The following is a 20,879-nucleotide window of genomic DNA, read 5'->3' on the forward strand; positions in this document are numbered from 1 at the left end:
GGCATAGGAGACAACAGGCAGGCCTTGGTCAGAAAGACCTGGATTCAGGTCTGGTCTCTGACGTACAGTAGCTGGCGGAGTCTGCGATTCCTTCCACTTCCCAGTACCCCCAGGTAACTCCCTAAGACTGTAAGTTACAGAAGAGATGCTCGAAGAATTTGTCACCCTGATGAAATCATCCTCCAAATAAAGAACTCAAAGAATCCTCCAAATAAAGAAAGACAAAAGGAATTTTACGATGATTTGTATCAAGTACACTATGTTTGTGTTCCTCCTAGTGCCAGATAACAACTGTCTATGCACAAAGTGCAGCTTGTTCTTCCTCCCAGGGAAGACTATAAAAGGGCAAGTAGAATCCTTCACTCTGCAGCTTATCAGGGAGAAAGCCCAGAAGCAGAACTCTGAGAAGAAAACAAAGATGAAAAAGGATCTGAAGAGACAGAACGGGATACTAATTTGTGGCAAGAGGCTGGAGGGCAGGAGGATGACACAGATAAGGAAGGGAAGAAGGACAACCAAATATCTGGAATTAAGTTAAACAAAGGTATGAAGCTGTTCCCCTAGAAGTGGAAGCTAGACTAGTTCAGGAAGACATAGTTTCCTGTGTTCTAAGGATACAGAAGTGGCGGCAGGAGAGAGGTCAAGCAGTAATAGAAAAGGAAGAAGTAACATATTATCTGTTCACCTGATGTATACAAAAGAGACCCACCTTCTTCTTAAGACCTGTCAAACCTGACTACCATGAGGCACTCTAGATGATTCATGTGGGTGTATAGTATAGGTTACTGGCAAAAGGAAGCTAAAACACATTGTCAGGGATGATGAAATCATGGATGAGAAATTGAAGTTCCTTGGGGCACAGGTGGTGTTTTTAACTTACGCAGCTTTTTGAAGGCAGAGGTTTCTACAAGGTAAGGCAGAAATGCGAAGTCAACATCAGGTTAAGAAGGTATGTGAGAAGTGGATTTTGGATTTCTGGGCCACAATTTAAAATAAAAGAATGAGAACTCTAGGCCAGGAATGAATTATAAATAACTAGTATCTTTTTTCAGGATTGGTAAAAATATATTTGCCTTGAGCCATGACTCTAATAAGGGAGGCTTTTTTTTTTCCATAAAAGAAAGAAAGGAGGAGAAAACTGACCATATGTACTAAGGTATCTGAAAGAACCTTGAGGGCAGCTAGGTGGTGCAGTGCATAGAGCACCGGCCCTGGAGTCAGGAGGACCTGAGTTCAAATCCAGCCTCAGACACATAACACTCAATAAATATCTGTGTGACTCTCAGTAAATCACTTAACCCAAATTGCAAAAAAAAAAAAAAAAGAAAAAGAAAAAAGAAAAAAGAATAACAACCTGAAGAATAGCAGTGGAGAGGACCAGTAATTTATAGGATACAACATCCAAGAAGGAACCATTAATAAATCTCATGGCTTCAAATGTCTATACAAATGACATCTATACAAACATATAGTTTCTCTGCTCGGCAGGTTGCTCAACCAGGCTCCAGGGTCTGCTCCTCTGTACTGTCAAGGTTAGCATTCTCTTGAATACACAACCCTCCCTTTTTGTTAGTGCCAGAAGCCATACTGTTTTAAAGCTATTTTTGGCTCCAAGTGACTGGCTCTGTAGCCAGGTTGTTCTGCACTGTTTCCTCCTCTGTGCCTCAAGCTCTCTCAAACTGACTCTACAGTTAGGTAGACAGGGTTCTTCCTTCTAGGTGAGTGGCTCCACTGCTAGACACCATGGCTAACGTGAGGAGAGAGTAGAGAGAAATCCCCTCTTTATTCCCCGTCCAGGGCTGTTCCTTCTCAAAGGCCGGATCCTCCCTGAAATCTGTGGAACTCTCAAAACAGACTCTCTGACTTCTGGATGTCTCCAGAGCTAATCCATTTAAAACCTTCTAGAGGTATGGCCAATTTTCATTCTAGTCAATGGTTTTGACCTTTCAATTCGAATAAAAATATTCACACTTTGTCAAGGGTTAGCAAGATGTTAACAGTCTGTTAACACATTAATATCTCATCATCTATGACTTCATCTTGTGATTACATGACTGAGCTGGGAGAGGAACCAAATTTCTGACACCCATCCCTTAACCCCTTACACTCTAAGTGGATGGTAAAATGATAATGTGTGACAGACAGAAGGAAAAACTATTCAACTACTACTTTTTTATTTGCTAAGGAAAAATATAATATTTATACTGATAGCTTTAAGGTTAGCTGTTACCTCATTTGATCTTCAAAATGAAAACCGAGTTCAGGAGGAGGTTTCATGACTTGCCCAGGGTTACACAGCTAATGCCCAAGAAAGGATTTAAATTCAAGTTTTCCTGACTCCAAGTCCAGTGCTCTTACCCCCTGTACCATCTAAGTGCCTTTACATATTTACAGTGCTTGCACATAATAGGAATTTAATAAGAGCCTTCTGTACTGAAATTAACATGACTACTGATCCATAGTCAATGACCTCTGAAAGATCTTGGAGAGTTGGACAATTGCTGCCAGTGTAGAGAAGGGCAAGTGCTGTACCGATTTTCAAAAATGGGAAAAGGGTAGAGGTTACAAACTACAAATCTATGAGTCTGACTTTTACTTGTGGCAAAAAATCTGAAACAAGTTATTAAAGAGATGGTTTGTAGGCATTTATATAGAGAAGTGATGGTTACTACAAGTCTTCATCTAAAACAGGTCATGCCAGACTATCAGTATTTCTTTTTATTTCCTCTAAATCTACGATCCTAAAATACTATAACAAGGTTACTAGACAGGGCAAATGGAATGTGGTAGATACATAGCATATCTGCATTTTAGCAAAGCCTTTGACAAAGTTTCTCACATCAAGCTTGTGGACAAGATGAATAGATGTGGATGACAATCCAGTAGGTAAATTCAGAAACGGCTTACCTATTTATTGCAGCTCTTTTTGTGGTGGCTCAGAATTGGAAATCAAGAGGATGCCCATCAAACGAGGAATGACTAAATAAGCTGTGGTGTGTAATTGTGATGGAATATTATTGTGCTATAAAAAATGACAAGTAGGATAATTTCAGAAAAATCTAGACTTACATGAACTGATGCAAAGTGAAGTGAGCAGAACCAGAAGGACATTATACACAGTAACAGCAATATTGTTCAATGAAGAACTGTGAATGACTTAGCTATTCTCAGCAATACAATAAGCCAAGACAATCTCAAAAGACTCACGATGAAGCGTGCTATCCACTTCCAGAGAAAGAACCGATAACTACCTGAATACCAACTGAAGCATGTTATTTTTCACTTTCTTTCATTCTTTTTTTAAATTCAAGTCTTCTTGTACAAAACGAGTAACATAGAAATGTTTTACATAACTGCACATGTATAATCTATATTAGATTGCTTACCACCTGAAGGAGGGGGGAGGAGAAGGACAGATGGAGGGATAGAATTTGGAACTCAAAACTTAAAAAAAATGTTTAAAATAGTTTTAGCATGTAACTGGGGGAAAAATAAAATATTACTTAAAAAAAAACAGCTTACCAGAAGAGATATTATTTATTTAATTCAAAAGTACCTACTGTGTATAAATCATTGAGATAAGTACTGTATATTCAAAGACAAAAATTAGTCGCTAACTCTAAGAAGCTGAGGATGGGGGGGACATGTGGGATATAACATGTATGCAAATAAGAAAACAAAAAATATACACAAAAGAAATACAAAAAACTTTGGGGGTAGGGAAAAGCACTAACAACTCAGAGCATCAGGAAAGGATCAGTGTAGGAGGTACCTGAACTAAACTTTGAAGTATGCTAAATTCTGAGACATAAGGGTGAGACAGGTATGAGAGACAGCTTGTACCAAGACACTGGAGCCAAAGATAAATGTTTTGTATGGAAAAGAGCAAATGGACCACTTTGGCTAGAAGTAGAGTGAATTTGGGAAGAAAGTAAAATAAGTCCAGAATAATAGGCTGAAGTCCAACTGTGAAGTCTTAACTGCCAAAGAAGAATTTATATTTTATCCTAGAGGCAAAGAGTCATTGAAGCTGCTAAAAGATGGAATTGACATGCTTGGACTTGTTTTAGAAATATTGATTTGGCAGGTCTGCAGGTGATGGATGGGAGAGGAGAAATGAGAAGTAGGGAGATCACTTAGAAGGGTAGTCATAGAGAATTCTGCCTTACATTTTTGTCTCAGTGGGAATCCTTACAGACCAAGGAAAGTGATTCACAGAGAACAAGATTGAGGGGACAAATACTAAAATTCTGGCACTGGAAAAAGAATAGTCCTGCCCACTCTCTGGAATTGTGAAAAGCCTCTCAGCAACAAGGTGCCATGGGAAGGGATAGAAGAGACACTTGCTGCATTTTGCTCTCTCTCTTTACTCTCCCCATGTAAACTTCTTGTCACAGAGCATGAACAGGCAAACCAGGACACTGGAGCAGCAGAGACTTGACCTGAATTAACGGTGAAGCCATGACCAGTATCACTCAGAACCAGTTGAGGTCCAGAAACTATTATGTCTCCCATCATTACCACCCCAGTGAGAACAGGGTATTTCTGCCCTCTCTTCCTTTAATCAATGAGCCTGAGATGGCTATCCCTCCCCCATTTTTTTAAGCACTACAGGTATGTATGCTGGGAATGCATGCATAGTGTGTATGCAGGTGTGTCATCTGCTCCAAAGGCTTGGGAAGAAACAGGTACACCAGGGAGAATTTATATTGTCTCTCTGCATCTTATTTCTGATTATGGTTTGTGATAACATACTAAGTGTCTCAATTGATGGGTACCAAGGGAAGAGACTTGAGCCAGTGAAATATCTCTAAAATATGGGGACAGTAAGCCAAAATATAAAACAGTAGATTCTGAATATAATATTTGATAAATCCTTCATCTTCTAGGCTAAATAAGAACCTGAAAGTCAGAAGGGAAATGCCATGTGTAGTAAGATTCCATGCTGGGGAATTAGAAAATTGCCCAAGCTTATTCAGGATGTCATTATTGCTAAAATGTGACTAAAAATACATGCATGATATAGCTAAAAACAGTTCAAGTGGACAACTATCTTGCAGCTAACTCAGTTATTGCACTCTGAGATAATTCAAATCCCTTAGCTGGATTTTCATCTATAAGACCACATATGCAAGATACCATTCCACAGATACTTACCTATACCTGTGTTACCTCTATCTAACCCATTAAAGAGAATGGAGAGTTAGGACAGCTGTTGCTGGACTGGAAATGGGCAAATGTACTGATTTTCCAAACAAGGAAAAAGGTAGAGGTCCCCACATTTTTATGTCACATTGTCCAAGAAGAAAGGTGATGAGAATATGAACTAGGGAGGTGGCCATGTAAGTGGAATGATGGAGATGAATGCAAGAATATTTGGAAGGTAAAAGCATTGTGAACCTAGGTGACTGGAATGTTGGTGGTGCCCTCAACAGAAAGAGGGGAGTTAAGCAGAAGATAAGTAGAATGGAGCAGCTAGGTGGTGCAGGGGCTAGAACACTGGGCTTAGAATCAGGAGGACCTGAGTTCAAATACAGCCTGAGACACTTACTAGCTGCAAGACCCTGGGCAAGTCACTTAACCCTTATTTGCCTCAGTTCCTCATCTGTAAAATGAACTGGAGAAGAAAATGGCAAAACACTCCAGTATCTCTGCTAAGAAAACCCTGAACGGGGTCACACAGAGCCAGACATGACTGCAATGACTGAACAATAAGGAGAATGTAAGTTCCTTGAGGGTACAGACAGTTTCAGATTTGTCTTTGTAGCCTCAGTTCCCCATCCTTGTGAACCTGCGGCTTTGAAGCCACCTATGGCTCTCTAGATCCTCAAGTGCAGCCCTTTGACTGAATCCAAACTTCACAGAACAAATCCCAAATGCAGTCATGAAGAGTCAGACATGACTGAACAACAACATAAATGCAGAAAATATGACTAGCCCACTGGATAGATGGACATCCTATACAACATTTTTTACTAGAAAACAAATAGAATTTTATTTTATTTCAGGTAAGAAAGCATTTTCCCTCAAATTATAGTTCACCAACAGCTCATCAGACTCAAATACAAGCTTTTCATAATAACTGTATGTCTGAGTATTTTCAATAAGCATTGTCCATTCAACAAACCTTTGTCCAGCATATAGTATGCAAGACACTGGGCTATTTCCTTTAATTAATGTAAATGATACCTTTTCATTACCAAGTTAGATTAATATCCATTTTCAATAGATTTTTATTTGGCAGTACACAGGTACCCTGTTGGGATGCTAAGTGGGTTAGTTGCTTTTGCAGGGGTGGGGAACATATGGCCTTGAGGCCCTCTCGGTCCTCAAGTATGATCTTTTGAATGAATCCAAACTTCACAGAACAAATCCCCTTAATAAATGGATTTGTTCTGTAAAACTTGGACTCAGTGAAAAGGCCACATCCAAGGACCTAGAAGGCCAAAAGTGGCCTCGAGGTTGCAGGTTCCCCACCCTCGTTGGTCAATGGTGTCAAACTGAAATAGAAACATGGCCATTAAATATACATAAAGATCCCTGAAGGTTGCATATTGACTTAGAAAACCACGTATTAACACTTATTAACACTATGTTCTATTGTATTTTCATTTATTTTGTTAAATATTTCCCAATTACATTTTAATCTAGTTTGGGCAGTGAGCTGAGAGTATTTGACACTTCTGCTCTGGAGTAAATGAGGCAGCTATATTTTTAGAAAAAATTGGAAAGATTTATATGCAAAGTAAGCGAATAAGAACCGGAAGGACAGCATACTCAATGTCAATGACTATAAGAGAGGAAAAAATATATTCACAAATTCAGAAATGGAAAAACAAGCAGAGAACAGAAATGGGATCCAGAAGATACCCCTCAAAGGATTCAAGTAACCAGATGCCTCATTTGCAGTTTAAGTCATAAACTATAATGGATACCTGACCGTTTGAAATTCATTTTCAATGTAAAGTATCACAAATGTATATTTATTTAGTGGTGATGTTGTTTAAAGTTACATATTAAATTTTTTAAATTGTGGAAACTTCATTATCTAACTCTATACAGCCAAAATTAATAAAATATTCTTTGTCTAAATAGCACAAAGGATTTGATACATTTGACCATAACTTTCTTTGTGTTCAGTCAGTTTAGCAGGCTCTTTTTAGTTTCCCACTGTTGTGAAGAATTGAGGCAGTCAGAATAATAGCTAATTGGATTAGGAGTTGTAGAATCCTAACTCCCTAATCATCTGATAAGTAGTAATACAAACTGTTGGTCTGAATAGTGACAGGACCACCAGGATAGTGGGGTGGGTATTACGGAATCTTTCTAAAGTACCCACCTCATTAGGGAAAACTGTTCTTTGAAAGCCAGATTACAACAAAACTTAGCTCTGGTCCCATCAACAGTATCAACAGTCAGATATCAGATTGACAATACCTGTATTTGTATAAAAAATTTTTTTTACTTAATAGCTAATAATACACCATTTAAATAGTTCCCAAAGTTCTGAGTATCTTCTTTCAATAATGGAAAACAAGTCATGTTAAGAAAAATGAAATTTCTTTCTCATGTTAGCCTAATAAAATGTCCACTCAGATCTTATTAGTCAAAATTTTTATTACACACTATCATCTCAAAGGAAATATTAAGACAATAGTTGACATTTAGGAAAATAGCTTATCTACCAAAACTGTCTTACAGCCTTTAAAAATAAAAAAATCATCATATCAGAGGAACTTCTACTTACCACACCTCCAAAATATTTCCCAACATAGAAGTCATTGAGGCTGTGTAGTTCAAGATAGGTGGCTCCTAGTTCTTTAGCAAGCTGGATCCCTTCAGAAGAAGTGACACAGTTCCCTCTATCTGAGGTACATAGTGGGCAAGTACAGGGTAATTCTTCTGAGGGAATAAATTTGAATCAGAGGACATTGGAATTAAACAGAAGCATGTGTCTAAATGGCTAAAACCAACAAGTAGGCTTCAGCATTAGCAATTAAACAACAAATTACAATTCATACCTGCACCGTAGGGAGTCACTAAACACACTAAATCTGCAATGTGACACTTTTTAAAAAAGTAATGAGATCAGAAAAGATCCCAGGATAAATCAATATAAATCAATATAAATAGAAGTTCAGAACACTAAAGAATTTTCTTATTAGGCGAGTAGTTATTTCCACTAATAACTGGGCCAACAGCCACAGTTATGAATTGTGGAAATCTACTTTTAGGGATGATAGTCCCTGATATAATCCTGAGCAAGAGAATAACAATTTATATTGGGTAATTAGTAAAGAAAATTAGTTTCGTTTATTTTATTATCAGCATTTTGACTAGTCAGTCAGTCACCAAGCATTTATTAATCAGCTAATCAGCTACTGTGTGTCAGGTGGGACTCAGTGGGTAGAGTGCCAGCCCTAGAGTCAGAAAGACCCGAGTTCAAATCCAGCCTCAGCCTTTACTTACTAGCTGTGAGACCATGGCCAAGTAATCTCACGCTGTTTGCTTCAGTTCCTCCACCGTAAAATGAGCAGGGCTAGGAAATGCCAAACCACTCCAGTATCTTTGCCAAGAAAACCCCAAGTGGGGTCACAGAGAGTCTGACATGACTGAAATGGCTCAACAAGAACAAGAAGATATGTGTGAGGCACTGTGCTAAGTGCTGGGGAGATAAAGAAAGGCAAAAGTCCCTGTTTTCAAGGAGCCCACAGTCCATGGGAGAGAACAGTGTCATTCAACTGAAAAAAAGTTTTAGTTTCAATAAATTATTTAAACTGCTTCACAAAGCTTTCATTGGGTTTTGTACCCTTGTATTAACAGAATTCTTGATGTTCAAAATTAACTGAAAAAAAAAAACAAAATCACTAATCCTCAAACATTTCATTCTTATAAATTTTACGCAACCTATAGACCCATTAATCTAATTATTTTATTCACTATGCTGTACCCAGATTCAAAAGCACAGAGAGAAAAGGTAATCATTTATTTCTTTACTTCAATTTTTAAAACTATAGGAATATAAATAAATTTTATTCAAAAAAGGAAATTCCTAGATGTATAAATGCACCACATATCTCCTTGGCTACCACTAATTAGAGTACATTCGCTAATGAGATAAGCATAATGGATTTGATCCCATTTCAGAGAGTTAATTTTATTCTGTTTCACAGATACAAACTATCTTCCTAAACTGACCAAACTGTCTCGGTGAGAACAAGGAAGACAGGTAATAAAAAGCCAGAACAACTCTTACTACTGGAAAAAAAGTCAAAAATTGTCCTGATCAACACCACCACTAACAGTTGCCAAGGCTTCTCAGTTGGCAATATCCCTCACATCCATAAGCTTCTTTCCTTTCATTCATCCACCACCTTAGTTCAGATCTTTATCACCTCTCTCCTGGCAATAGTATCATGACTAATCTCCCTGCTTGAAGTCTTTCCCTTCTCCAAACCACCATTCCCAGCCCCCCACCCCCCAAAAAATGCTCAATTAGAACTGTGATCTGATTGATCTGGAGGAATTGAGGAATAGTTTCCTCCATTCATATAGACAGCAACCCATCCATGCCTGCTCATCCTGTGTGACTTTTGTGCATATCTTCCCATTAATTTGCCACAGGGAGTCCACTCAATGTGTTGGGGACCTTCTTTGCTTTTTCCTGACATAGGAAATGCGGCACTTGAGGAGAGGATCTACCTATATCTTTCTCAATTGCTATGTGACTAGCACATCCTCTCTTTTAATCATTTATTGTCCCTGACAACATCTTTGACTTTATGTCATCTCTGAAGCTCATTTGTGATGTCTGAGCATGGCTCCTGGATGATTTACAGTCTCTGCATCCCACCTCTTGCTTCCATGCATAGGCTGTCCTCCAAAACAGGAAGGAATTTCCTCTTTACCTTTGCCTTTTACAATACTTAGCTTCCTTCAGAGTTTAATTTAGGTGCCATGTCCTTTGGGAAGGCTTTCTTGTTACTGTTCTCTGCCTCCTCAAATTATCTTGCTTTTACTTAGCTATATAAATGGTATAACCATTTCCCTCCCACAAGGATATAAGGATATATGTTTCTCAAGGATGTGGGCTAGTTTTCATTTTGTCTTTGTATCCCTGGCACCTAGCACAGTTCCTGGGACGTTGAAGTCTCTTAATAAATGCTTGTTAAAGGAATGAACTTTGTATATAAAGCAGAATAAACATGCGAAAGTTCAAAAGGTCCACCAATCAACAAGCATTTATTAAACACTTTCTAAGTTCCAGGCTATGCCAGCCACTGGTGATACAAGTACAAACAATGAAATAATTCCTACTCACAAAGGGCTTACAGTCTAATGGGAGAGATAAGTACATATATATATATACACACATACATACACATATATATGCATACATACATATATCACAAATATAAAATATTTAAGTACAACAGTTGGGGGGGGAAATCAAGAAATGCTTTATACAGAAATTCAACTGTACCTTAAAGGAAGAGACTATGAGGTAGAGATAAGGAAGGAGTATATTTTAAGCAAGTAGGATGGCCAATGTGGCTGGATCACAGAGTCTGTGAGGGGCAGTATAGAAATAATGTCCAAAAAAAGCAAAAACAAAACAAAACAAAACAAAACAATTGGGGGCAGCTAGGTGGCGCAGAGAATAGAGCTCTGGCCTTGGAGTCAGGAGGACCTGAGTTCAAATTCAGCCTCAGACACTTAATACTTACTAACTATGGGACCCTGCGCAAATCACTTAACCCCAATTGCCTCACCAAAAAGCAAAAAAACAAAACAAAACAAAACAAAAGAAGTAATGTCCAATGAGGCTGGAAAGATAGACTATAACCAGGTGATGAAGGGCTTCAAAGGCTAAAGAGAGTTTATACTTTATCCCAGAGGCAATAGGAAGCCACTGGGGAGGACAGAGTAGGGGAATCACATGGTCAGATATGCAATTAAGGAAACTTTGGCAGCAGCAATGTGAAGGATGGACTAAAGTGGTTAGACCCGAGGCATGGAGACTAATTTAGTGGACTATCACAACATCTAGGCAAGAGGTGATGAGGGCCTGAATTACAGTTTATTGTGAGTCCAGGAAAGGAGTTGATTGTCAGAGATGTTAGGAAGGCAGTAAAAGTAAAAATTCTATATGTGTCATGAGGTAGAGTGAGAAACCCAGGATAATTCTGAGGTTATGAGCCTGGGAGACCTGAAGGATGGTATCTTTAGCAAAAATAGAGAAGTTTTGAAGAAGGGAGAGTTTGAGAGGAAAGATAATGAAGTCAATTTTCAATGTTGAGTTTGAGATTTCTCTTAAGACATTCAGTCTGAAATGTTCAATAGGCAATTGGTTGGTGATGCAGGAGTGAACTCTGGAGAGAGCTAAATTGGATCTGTGAGTCATCTCCTTAGAGATGGAAAGGGGGAAAGGAAAATGGAGATGGGAAAGGGAGAAGTGGGGCAATAGGGACTGGAAGAGGATAATAAGAATTTATATAACGCCTACTATGTACACATTAGGCATTGCACTAAATGCTTTGCATATGTTACCTCATCTGATCCTCACAATAAAAATAGCACCAACCTGCAAGGTAGAGTCTGTTATTATCCCCATTTTATAGTTAAGGAAACTGAGGCAAACAAAAGTTAAGTGACTTGTACAGTGTCACACAGCAAGTGTCTGATGCCACATTTGAATGCAAATCTTCCTGACTCCAGGCTCAGTACTCTATCCACTGTGACTCCCAGCTGCCTCAAAGACAGCTTAAACCCACAGTAGCTGAAGAGGTTACTAATCCATAGGCATCATCAAAACATAAAATCACACCATTTTATAAGTAAATCCTTTTACAGTTAGGGAAATTGAGGCTGGAGGGATTAAATAACTGCCCAAGATCATCCAGTTAGTTAAATGTGAAGAGACAATAACGACCACGGAAAAAAAAAAGTGGTTTGAGCTGCTCAGTAATCAAATATTCCTTCAATAAGAAGGATAAACATTTGGCATTCAAAGAAGATTTAGAGATATCAAAGATAAAGACAATAAATAATGCTTGATTTCTCTGAGTTGTATCATACATAAAGCTTGATCTGAGTTTGCTTTTCTTTGATCAGATTAGGTTTTGAGTTAAAGGAATAAATTTTCATGAAGAACTTTGCCTATTATAATAAAACACTCTTGGTATTTTACATTCTTTACAAAGCCTCCATAAACAGGGCCTTTGATTTACTGAAGACAGAGGCCCCTTATGTCTACAAAGCTCTCCTTATGTTGATGGAATGGGGGTGGGCAGATTGCCTTAATATGCCTTGATTCAAGGCAAAATGAATGAAGGTCAGCAATGCTTCCAATGCAAAAGTAAATAAACATAATGAAAAAGGATATTAAGTGTTTTTGACCAAAAATACATGTTTGAAAAAATTAAATTAGTTCATTTCAGTTTGATGATAATATACACAGTGTATGAAAGGAAGCCTAGTTTAGTAGAGGAAAAAAGCCCTAGATTTGAATTCAACTCTTGCCATTTACACTTAATAGCTGTGTCACTGGGGGCAAATCACTCATGCATTTATTAAACACCTACTATATACCAGATACGATGCTGGAAATACAAAGTCAAAAATGTAAGTCTCTTCCCAGAAGGAGTTGAGATAATATGTATGAGATAATATAGGAAGCAGACACAGAAGATATATGAAGTACTGAAGTAAGAGATTCTAAGACTCAGAGGTAGTACATTCCAGACACAAAGACTGGCTAGTGAAAAGGCCTAGAGACAAGAGTAAGGCTGTCACATTTGAGGAATGTCAAGGTGACCAGTTTGGCTAGATTCTCACATTGTAGAATGGGGGGAAACAGAGTAATATACAATGAATTTGGAAAGGTAAATTAGGACCACCTTATGAAGGGTTTTAAAAGCCAAACAAAGGTGTTTACATTTTACCTTAGAGGTAATAGGAAACCAGTGAAATTTATTGAGTAGAATAACATGGTCAGGAAAAAACCCTTTCGGCAACTATGTGGAGGTTGGATTGCAGTGAGCAGAGATTTGAGACAGGGAGACCAATATGAAGTCTATTGTAAAAGTCCAGGCAAAAGGTGATGAGGTCCTGACCAAAGATGAAGACTATTTGATCACCAAACACCATTATATGATTGACTCTAACAGGTCTTTCATAATAGCTCCTTTAACTATCTTTATGTTAGGTTTTCTGATAAGTCAGTGGATTCACCTCTTCTCATCTTATATCACTCTACAGGCTAGGGGGTCCTAGATTTCCTGACATTGCATGGATATCAGTGAAGCACACAGGTTGTCCACCAGTTACTGCTTGCTCCAAATACATTCCTAGCCCACCTCCTATGTTCGTCATTTGCCCTCAGGCTTTATACTGTTTCTCCTGTGCAATTCTGCATTTGTAATATATCGTACATCTACTTTTTCCATTGCCTTTTGGGTGACTTGAAAATGGAACTACATATCCAAAAATCCAATTTCTTAAAAACTTTCTTCATGGGTTCCTGTTTCTAAATAATTAATCTTGGTGATTTTGAATTCTCCACATCCCTAATTTGATCCCACCATCAACCCTATCAGGTAGGTAGTATAAGGATTCTTATTCCCATTTTACAGATGAGAAAAAGCGAGGCTTGTAAAAAGTAAAGTGACTTGCAAATGATGATACAATTACTAAATATCTGAACCTGGACTTGAAATGAAGCATTTTAACTCCAAATCTATTCTGATATCATGGTGATAGTGTCACTTAATAGTAGAAAATTCATAATAGCTAACATTTGAACCACAGTTATTTCCTATATTTAAAAACAGCATTTTTTTACATTACAATAAAAATCTGTCAGAGTAATATAGTACTTTAAGTCTAATTACAATAAAAAAAAACTGCTTACCATTTTGTCTGATACCGACAGCAGAAATTATTACTGGGACTGAACAATGGTTTAATGTTCTTTTTATCACTGGAATATAACTATCCTTTACTTCTTGAAACGAAGACTTGTCATTTACAGAGTATTTGATTACGATGATGTCGGCCCCAACAACAAGATTTCGAGAGGTATACCAATCACTGTCGAAAATGCCCTAAACCAAAATTCAAAGAGCAATCCTTTTACTCATAACAATTATAAAATAGATTATAAATTATGTGATAGCCTAATTTTGACTCTTGTTTTATTTACTGTGGTGCATGGAAAAAGATAATACAATCCTTTAAATAATCATTCTGTTATCACTATTTAAAAAACTATTTCCTTGCCTAGAAAACTGTATGATAATAGGAATAGTAGAGCCAGAGAGTTCCTAACAGTATGAATATAGAAAACTAAATACTTTGCATTTGTATTTTAAATTAAGCACATAAATGTTTTGTCTGTGTAATCACTGGATGATTCCAAAAACCCATGGGAGCAGAGGCAGCAACAACATAGTAAACACAGGAGAGCTGAGGGCTTTTTATGGGATTCTTCTAGTAAACTACTTGGGATTTTTGTTTTTGCGTGATTATGTATAGCCATTTTACTATATAGTTTGTGGAACCCCCATTTCCGATCCCCACATTGAAGAATTAGCATACTTTTCAGAACCACATAGTACACAGAGGAAAATGTTCACAAATGACATCTTGTATATAGAGTCAGAAAGACCTGGATTCAAGTTCTGGCTCTGAGATGTTGTTTATAAGTCATTTAATTTCTAAGGGCCCCCAGCAACTTGCTAAAACCGACTATTGCAGGACAGTTACCAATCTACATTAGTAGAGAGAATTTTCTCATTAGGTGCTCTCAGTACAGATGAAAATACAAGTCTGGAAGAAAAAAACAATTTTTAAAAGTCATCAATAAGGATTTATTCATAATTCATGTTATTTCTAATTCATGAATGGACCACAAATGATAAATGCCAAATAATGCCCTTCCCTAGTTCTCAAATCTTTATTTAGGGACTATAGGTAGCATGAACATGCAAAATTGATAAATATGCATGTATGACTATATATAAACACAAAATATACATGAATATGTGTATTTGTGAGTATACATATACATATTAAGGGTCAGACTCAGAAATTATGGAAACTATGAAAAAAATTCACTATCACTTTTGTGATTCCAATTAAAAATTCCTTTCCTTCTTGTATTTGTTAAAGATAATATAAAACATACAAATACTTAAAATTTAATGTGTGAATACCATTATGTAGAAAGTACAGTCTTAAGCATAAAAGCGTTGTGGTCCACTGTACCCATGCCAATAGTTTTATTCCAGTAATTTCACTTTCTTTTTAACTGTGCTATAAAAGATTGACTTGTTTTCATTTATTGGGCCTCTTGTATATTTTTCTGAGCGGCAGAGTGGCTCAAGAAGGGGATGAATTTAGAAGATTAGTCTAGAACTGTCGCGTTATGGAAATCTGTGCTTTGAAATGTGAGTAGAGAACAGAGGTTTCAGTGTCTTGCATCCATCAATCCAGAGAAATGCTGCAGGCCCCTTTTTCCTGTGTGGTAGAAAGCTGGTGAGGTTTCTTTCTTAGCAATGTTTACAGAAATGCTCTCAAAATTGCCAGCTCTATTTGGGTACTGCATGCTCCTGCAATTCAGGGACTGCCAAAGTACAGGATATGATGGAGTGCTCCCTCTTCCTAAGTACCAGGAGAACCCTCAGAAGCATGAGAAATCCAGGACGCTTTTCAGAAATGAGAACAAATACGCAAAGTAAGACGCAGCTATCTGATGAAGTTAAAGGGAACCAAGGAGAACTATGGAATGAAAACATGAAAACTGAAGGAGTTTGATGAGGAAAGGAGGAGGAAGAGTGGCAAAGAGAGTCTGGCAAAGGGCAGGAAGGAATTGGGAAAGTTTCCCAGTACAATCTGCCAATACTTCCTAATCCCTGCTCAAAACCCCTTCTAATTGCTTCCGTTCTAATTTTGTGCATATACAGACATGAACATAATATTGGATAAGCAAAGTCAAAGGAAAAGAATGGAAAAGTTATACAAATGTTAAATAAATATATAAAATGGAGAGAAATTTACATCTAGGTCTCAGTGCAAATAATGAAGTGGTCTGTGTGATGTCAAATTTGCACTATTTGGAGTTATTATGATGATGAATATAGTCACTGGTTCCGGTCCAAAGTTAATATATAGTGGAAATTTGAATAATGTGGAATTCATTATTTGCACTAATTAGGACCCTGCTGTACCTAACACAAAAGATTTGTGCATCATTTTTTCATTTTCTATATTTTTTTGTTAATAAAGAAATTGATCTCAAATTTTAAAATACAAGTACAATGTGAGAAAATGGGGGCAAAGGAGAAAGTATTCTGTATGAAAAAATAAGTTGATGAAACAATGAATCATATCTAACATGAGGTTTCAGAAAAGCTAGTGATCTGCAGGAAGTGCTCTATCAAAGTGTAACATTGTGTCAATTAGCAGCCCAATTAGCCCATGCCAGTTCTGTGGGTACCACACCATTCAAAAAGGGGTTAAAGTTTTGCTTGAAGGGAAGAATCCAATATTCCTACTCCTTTGTACACTAACACTTCCACGGAATTCTCTATGGTATTATATGACCACAGCCTCAGAGACAGGGTCTGGAGATCTGAATTTAACCACTTTTTATCAGACTTTATAAAGTGAAATAATTATTCTATTTCCTAATGGTGATATGAATAACACACATTTCAAGTGGCCATAATTTAGCTAATTTTAAAAATTACTGTTTTTGAAAACAGTGAATGAAATGTAGGAGTAGATACAAATTCTCAAATTATTTCAATTAATATATTGATTACATCATTATTAATATGCCAGGTATAAAACTGGTACCCTTTGGTATATTAATTTTATCCCTCCTAATTTTATTTCACCTGGAATTTAAAATGCCATGACTTTATCACAATAGAGAGGTCAGACTATTGACTACTGTACAACTGGAGCTATAGAAATCATTATGGGACAAAGAAAATAAAGTAGGACTAGATCTTGGAGATCATATGGTCCAACCTATAGACTGGTAATTCATCCCCAACCTATAGGTAGGTAAACCAAGGCCCAGAAAAGTTAAGTGATTTGTTCAAGGTGACATGGATAGTAAATGGCATAATCAATAATTAAAACCACAGTACTTAGAGCTATAAGGGATCTTAAAGATTATCGAGTGTAGCAATCTCATTTCACAGATGACGAAACTGAGACCTATAGAGTTTAATTGACTTTCCCAGGGAGGAACAAGCACGTAATAGGTCTTCAGCCTCCTAGTATAATAATCCTTCTTTTATATTACACAGCTTCCCTACAAAGTGTCTGCTGCTTCCATGGAAGCATTAGATTGGCAGTAGATACTACAGAATCATCAAACTGTTGTCTTGTACCTTTCCAAACATACCGTATGTAATTTCCAGCTCGGGCCTACGGGGGTGGGGAACCTTCGGCCTCAGGGCCACACGTGGCCCTCTAGGTCCTCAAGTGCGGCCCTTAGGACCTAAAGAGTCAGATTGGTCTACCCAGTCCCAAACAGGTCAATGCACTCTGACACCTTAGTACAATTATGATCTTGTTTATAAGTCTTATACCCTAGAAGGAATACTTTTCACAGGATCTGTGCGTGTGTGCGTGCGTGTGTGTGTGTGTGTGTGTGTGTGTCTTAAGACATTTAAAATTTCTCTGCTTAAGAAATACATTATTAGCCATGTGGTATGCTCTGTTTATAGCTGCGTAATATAAACTTGGCTTTGATTTTTTTAAAAGGAACTTGAAAAATAATTAGCATTTAGTATTCCCAGTTACATTTATTTAGAAATATTTATTTAAAAATATAAATTCAAAACTGCTAGATCATCAAGATCTTAAAATATACCTACCTCACAGAATTGTACCTACCTCACAGCATAGGTTCAGATAACATAATGAACATAAAGTGCTTGGCAAGTACTTTCCAAATGCCAGCAATTTTCATAAATAATAAAAAATAACAATAAAGACTAGCCATTGTATGAAATGGGAAATTTTAAAGTATACTTTCTGGGTATTACCTACAAGTGGGTTCAGTATTTGTCAAATAACAACTGAGGAACATAATTGATGTTAATGTTTATGAAGGGCATTAAAAAGTACATAATGTATTTAGAAGAAAAACATTCTAAACAATTCTGTTTTTCAGCTAGAACGGGTCATGGTGACCTAAAAAATTATAAATGGTAACAAATCCAGGACCAGCCAATATCTATACTAAAATGAACTATTAAGCCATAAAAATTTCCAGGTATGATTTTTGCACATGGCAAAACTTCATTTAAAATTTTTAGGAAGGTATTTCTTTTCCTCTTATAGACAAAATGAAAACTTTTAACCCACTTGGAAGATTCCAATTACTAGAAATAATGAATAAGCATTGTTTTTACATAATATAGAGTAACACAAATGGGAAAACACTGAAAGATCGAAGAAGAAGCAGGGACACAATTCCTACTTCAAACTGTGTTTTATTTTCCTCAAAAATACTTTATTTGCTCAAAGTTTGTTCAGTTATTTGAATGTCTTTACTAACACTGTTTAATTAATTATCTGTGATTCTAAGATTCAGTAAGCCAAAAGGCAACTGAGTGGCCCAGTGAATAGAGCACCAACCCTGGAATCAGGAGGATCTGAGTTCAAACCCAGCCTTAGATACCTGACAAGTACTAGCTGTGTGACCCTGGGCAAGTCACTTAACCTCAATTGCTTTGTGGGTGGGGGGTATTCAATTAGGCAAGTCCGCTAAAAGGAAAGAAATTTTTTATTTAGTTAGTTGGTAAAATCACCCCTGGCAGAAAAATAGACACAGATAAGCACTTCGCAAATTTTATCATCATCATCAAGGATGGATTATCACTCCTGAACTGAGATATTTTAGATTTTATTTATTTTTGACACCTAATTATTATCTAGCTACAATGCAAACATTTCTTTAAATGACTAATTTCTTTTTATACTATTTTTTCAAAAAGCCCAAGTGTTTGATAAAATTTCAAAGAAATATAATCTATATTTTCACAATCCTGACACTAAATCCAGTATTAATGTCTATGTTATTAAAGGATCAGATTAAATGGTCTGCCAAATAAAGACAACTTTACAATTTCAAAAGCTAGAGTTCTGGGATACTCAGAAAAAAATGTAGGTGTGTCAGTGAAATTCACTATACATTTTCAGTAACCTCATAGGAACAACATTGGAAACTGATTAATATTATTGCAATTTAATTATTTCTATTACAGAAAAATTCGTTGTATTCATTTTTAAAAATCATCATCCTATACATTCTTATTACTCTGCCTTAAATCACTACAAAATGATAAAAGGAAGCCAAAAGGAATTACTTTCCTTAAAAAAATGAGAACACTTTTATCATCATGTAAATCTGGTTTTTTTATAGATATTTTAAAATAATTTTTCTGCCACAGTTAAAAAAAAAATTTAACCTAGTCCTCTTTCTAAACTGGCCCATTTAAAAAAGAGTTTTGACTATCAGCTTTCACAGGGTTTTATTTTTAGAATGTCATTACTACATTATCACACGTTAGGTAACTGGGGAAAAAACACTGCTCTCTCTGGGTGCAACAATGTGACCCTGTCATTTGCTGTGTTCCACACTCTGCTGTCTTTGTAGCAAAGGACTTAATAGTATCTATGAAGCATTTGTAGGAGTAAGTGCTTAACACACAGAGTTTTAGCTGACTAGTTTTTTTTTCCTCCAATGAAGCAAATGACCAAAGGGAGATAAAAATTAATGATGCCTAAAATTCCTAGGGTAACTTGAGTTAAAAAAGGGAAAAACACTGCTTCCAGACTCCTTTAGAAGTGAAAAGAGCGGCTGCTTTCTCTTACCCAGACGGGACAATCATGTACCACCAGTCTGACATTTCCAAACACACAGGCTTGATATTCAGTAAACACAGGATATGCAATCGAGCTGGCATCAGAGTTCAGCAACAAGCTGCTTTCTGTCTCTGAAACGAGAGCACTTCTCCCTAGATAAGTCCAGATCAGACCTGACTGACGATTGTCCTCGGGAAATCCATCTCCTTCATTTCCTAATGCAACAATGTGAATGGACCTATGAAAGGGAAAGAAAGAAGGGGGGGGGAAGAGAAGAAGAAGCATTTTTCAGACCGATTTTCCACTTTTATCAGAACAGGAAGTGAAGGAAAGCAAGGAAGGAGGCAAGGACGAAAATAAGCTGATTTCAAGTAAGAATGCAAAAAAAAAAACCCCAAAAAACTATTGCATGCTGCTCTTTGAAATTACTCAAAAAAAAAAAAAAGAGGCAAAAACTGGATACATACATGATCTTAAATCCAAAGGCAGGGCAGCGAATGAGAAAAGAGCAGCTCTGCGAGCGCTCTCATGATAAATATCCGGCTTGTTTACCCCGTGGATTTTCTCATTTCCATCTGTTTCCACCCAAACGCTCCCTCCTCTACTATCGTTGCGGCAAACGCAGGGCTTTCCCGTGAGCTTCCAGACCAATCAGGAAAAGCTGTGGACCATGCTATTGAGGACTGCTGCTGCCTCGGCGGCTGCTGCAGCTGCTGGTCCCTGAATGTAAATGGGCGGCCGCATGTGACAGCCCGGGCACTCGCGTACCGAGTTAATCTTCAGCTAGGTGAATGTCAGCATATTAAATCACCTCCTCCTCTCCCGCTGCCGCCAGTTAGCCGCGGGGCGATCGACTCCTCCCCCCCGGCCCTGGGAAGGAGGGAAGAAAAAACCCTCGCCTACCCTAGCGCACCACACGTGCATCCGCGGAGGGGCGATTCTGCAGAGCCCACGTAATGAGGGGCAGGGCAGCCCCCTCCCCCTTTCCG

At 37.4% G+C, this 20,879-nt stretch overlaps 1 protein-coding gene across 4 annotated transcripts in view; it reads right to left on the minus strand.

Annotated features, from left to right (window-relative positions):
- Nucleotides 1–20,651, minus strand: part of RHOBTB3 (Rho related BTB domain containing 3) — an 83,450-nt gene extending 62,799 nt beyond the window's left edge. For 2 of the 4 annotated variants that reach the window (XM_027838475.1, XM_027838474.1), the window contains exons 1-4: nucleotides 20,358–20,650; nucleotides 19,900–20,128; nucleotides 13,913–14,105; nucleotides 7,748–7,902 (exon numbers count right to left, since the gene is read on the minus strand). In XM_027838475.1, the coding sequence (XP_027694276.1) occupies nucleotides 7,748–7,902; nucleotides 13,913–14,105; nucleotides 19,900–20,128; nucleotides 20,358–20,359 (579 nt within the window). In that variant the 5' untranslated portion in view covers nucleotides 20,360–20,650. Of the gene's footprint in view, nucleotides 1–7,747; nucleotides 7,903–13,912; nucleotides 14,106–19,899; nucleotides 20,129–20,357 lie in introns of all 4 variants that reach the window. The other 2 variants (XM_027838473.1, XM_027838472.1) reach the window with 2 other exon arrangements.
- Between the last annotated feature and the right edge of the window lie 228 nt (nucleotides 20,652–20,879).

This window comes from Vombatus ursinus, unplaced genomic scaffold, assembly GCF_900497805.2.
Source record: "Vombatus ursinus unplaced genomic scaffold, bare-nosed wombat genome assembly UNPS02014828.1, whole genome shotgun sequence".
Taxonomy (NCBI): Eukaryota; Metazoa; Chordata; class Mammalia; order Diprotodontia; family Vombatidae; genus Vombatus; species Vombatus ursinus.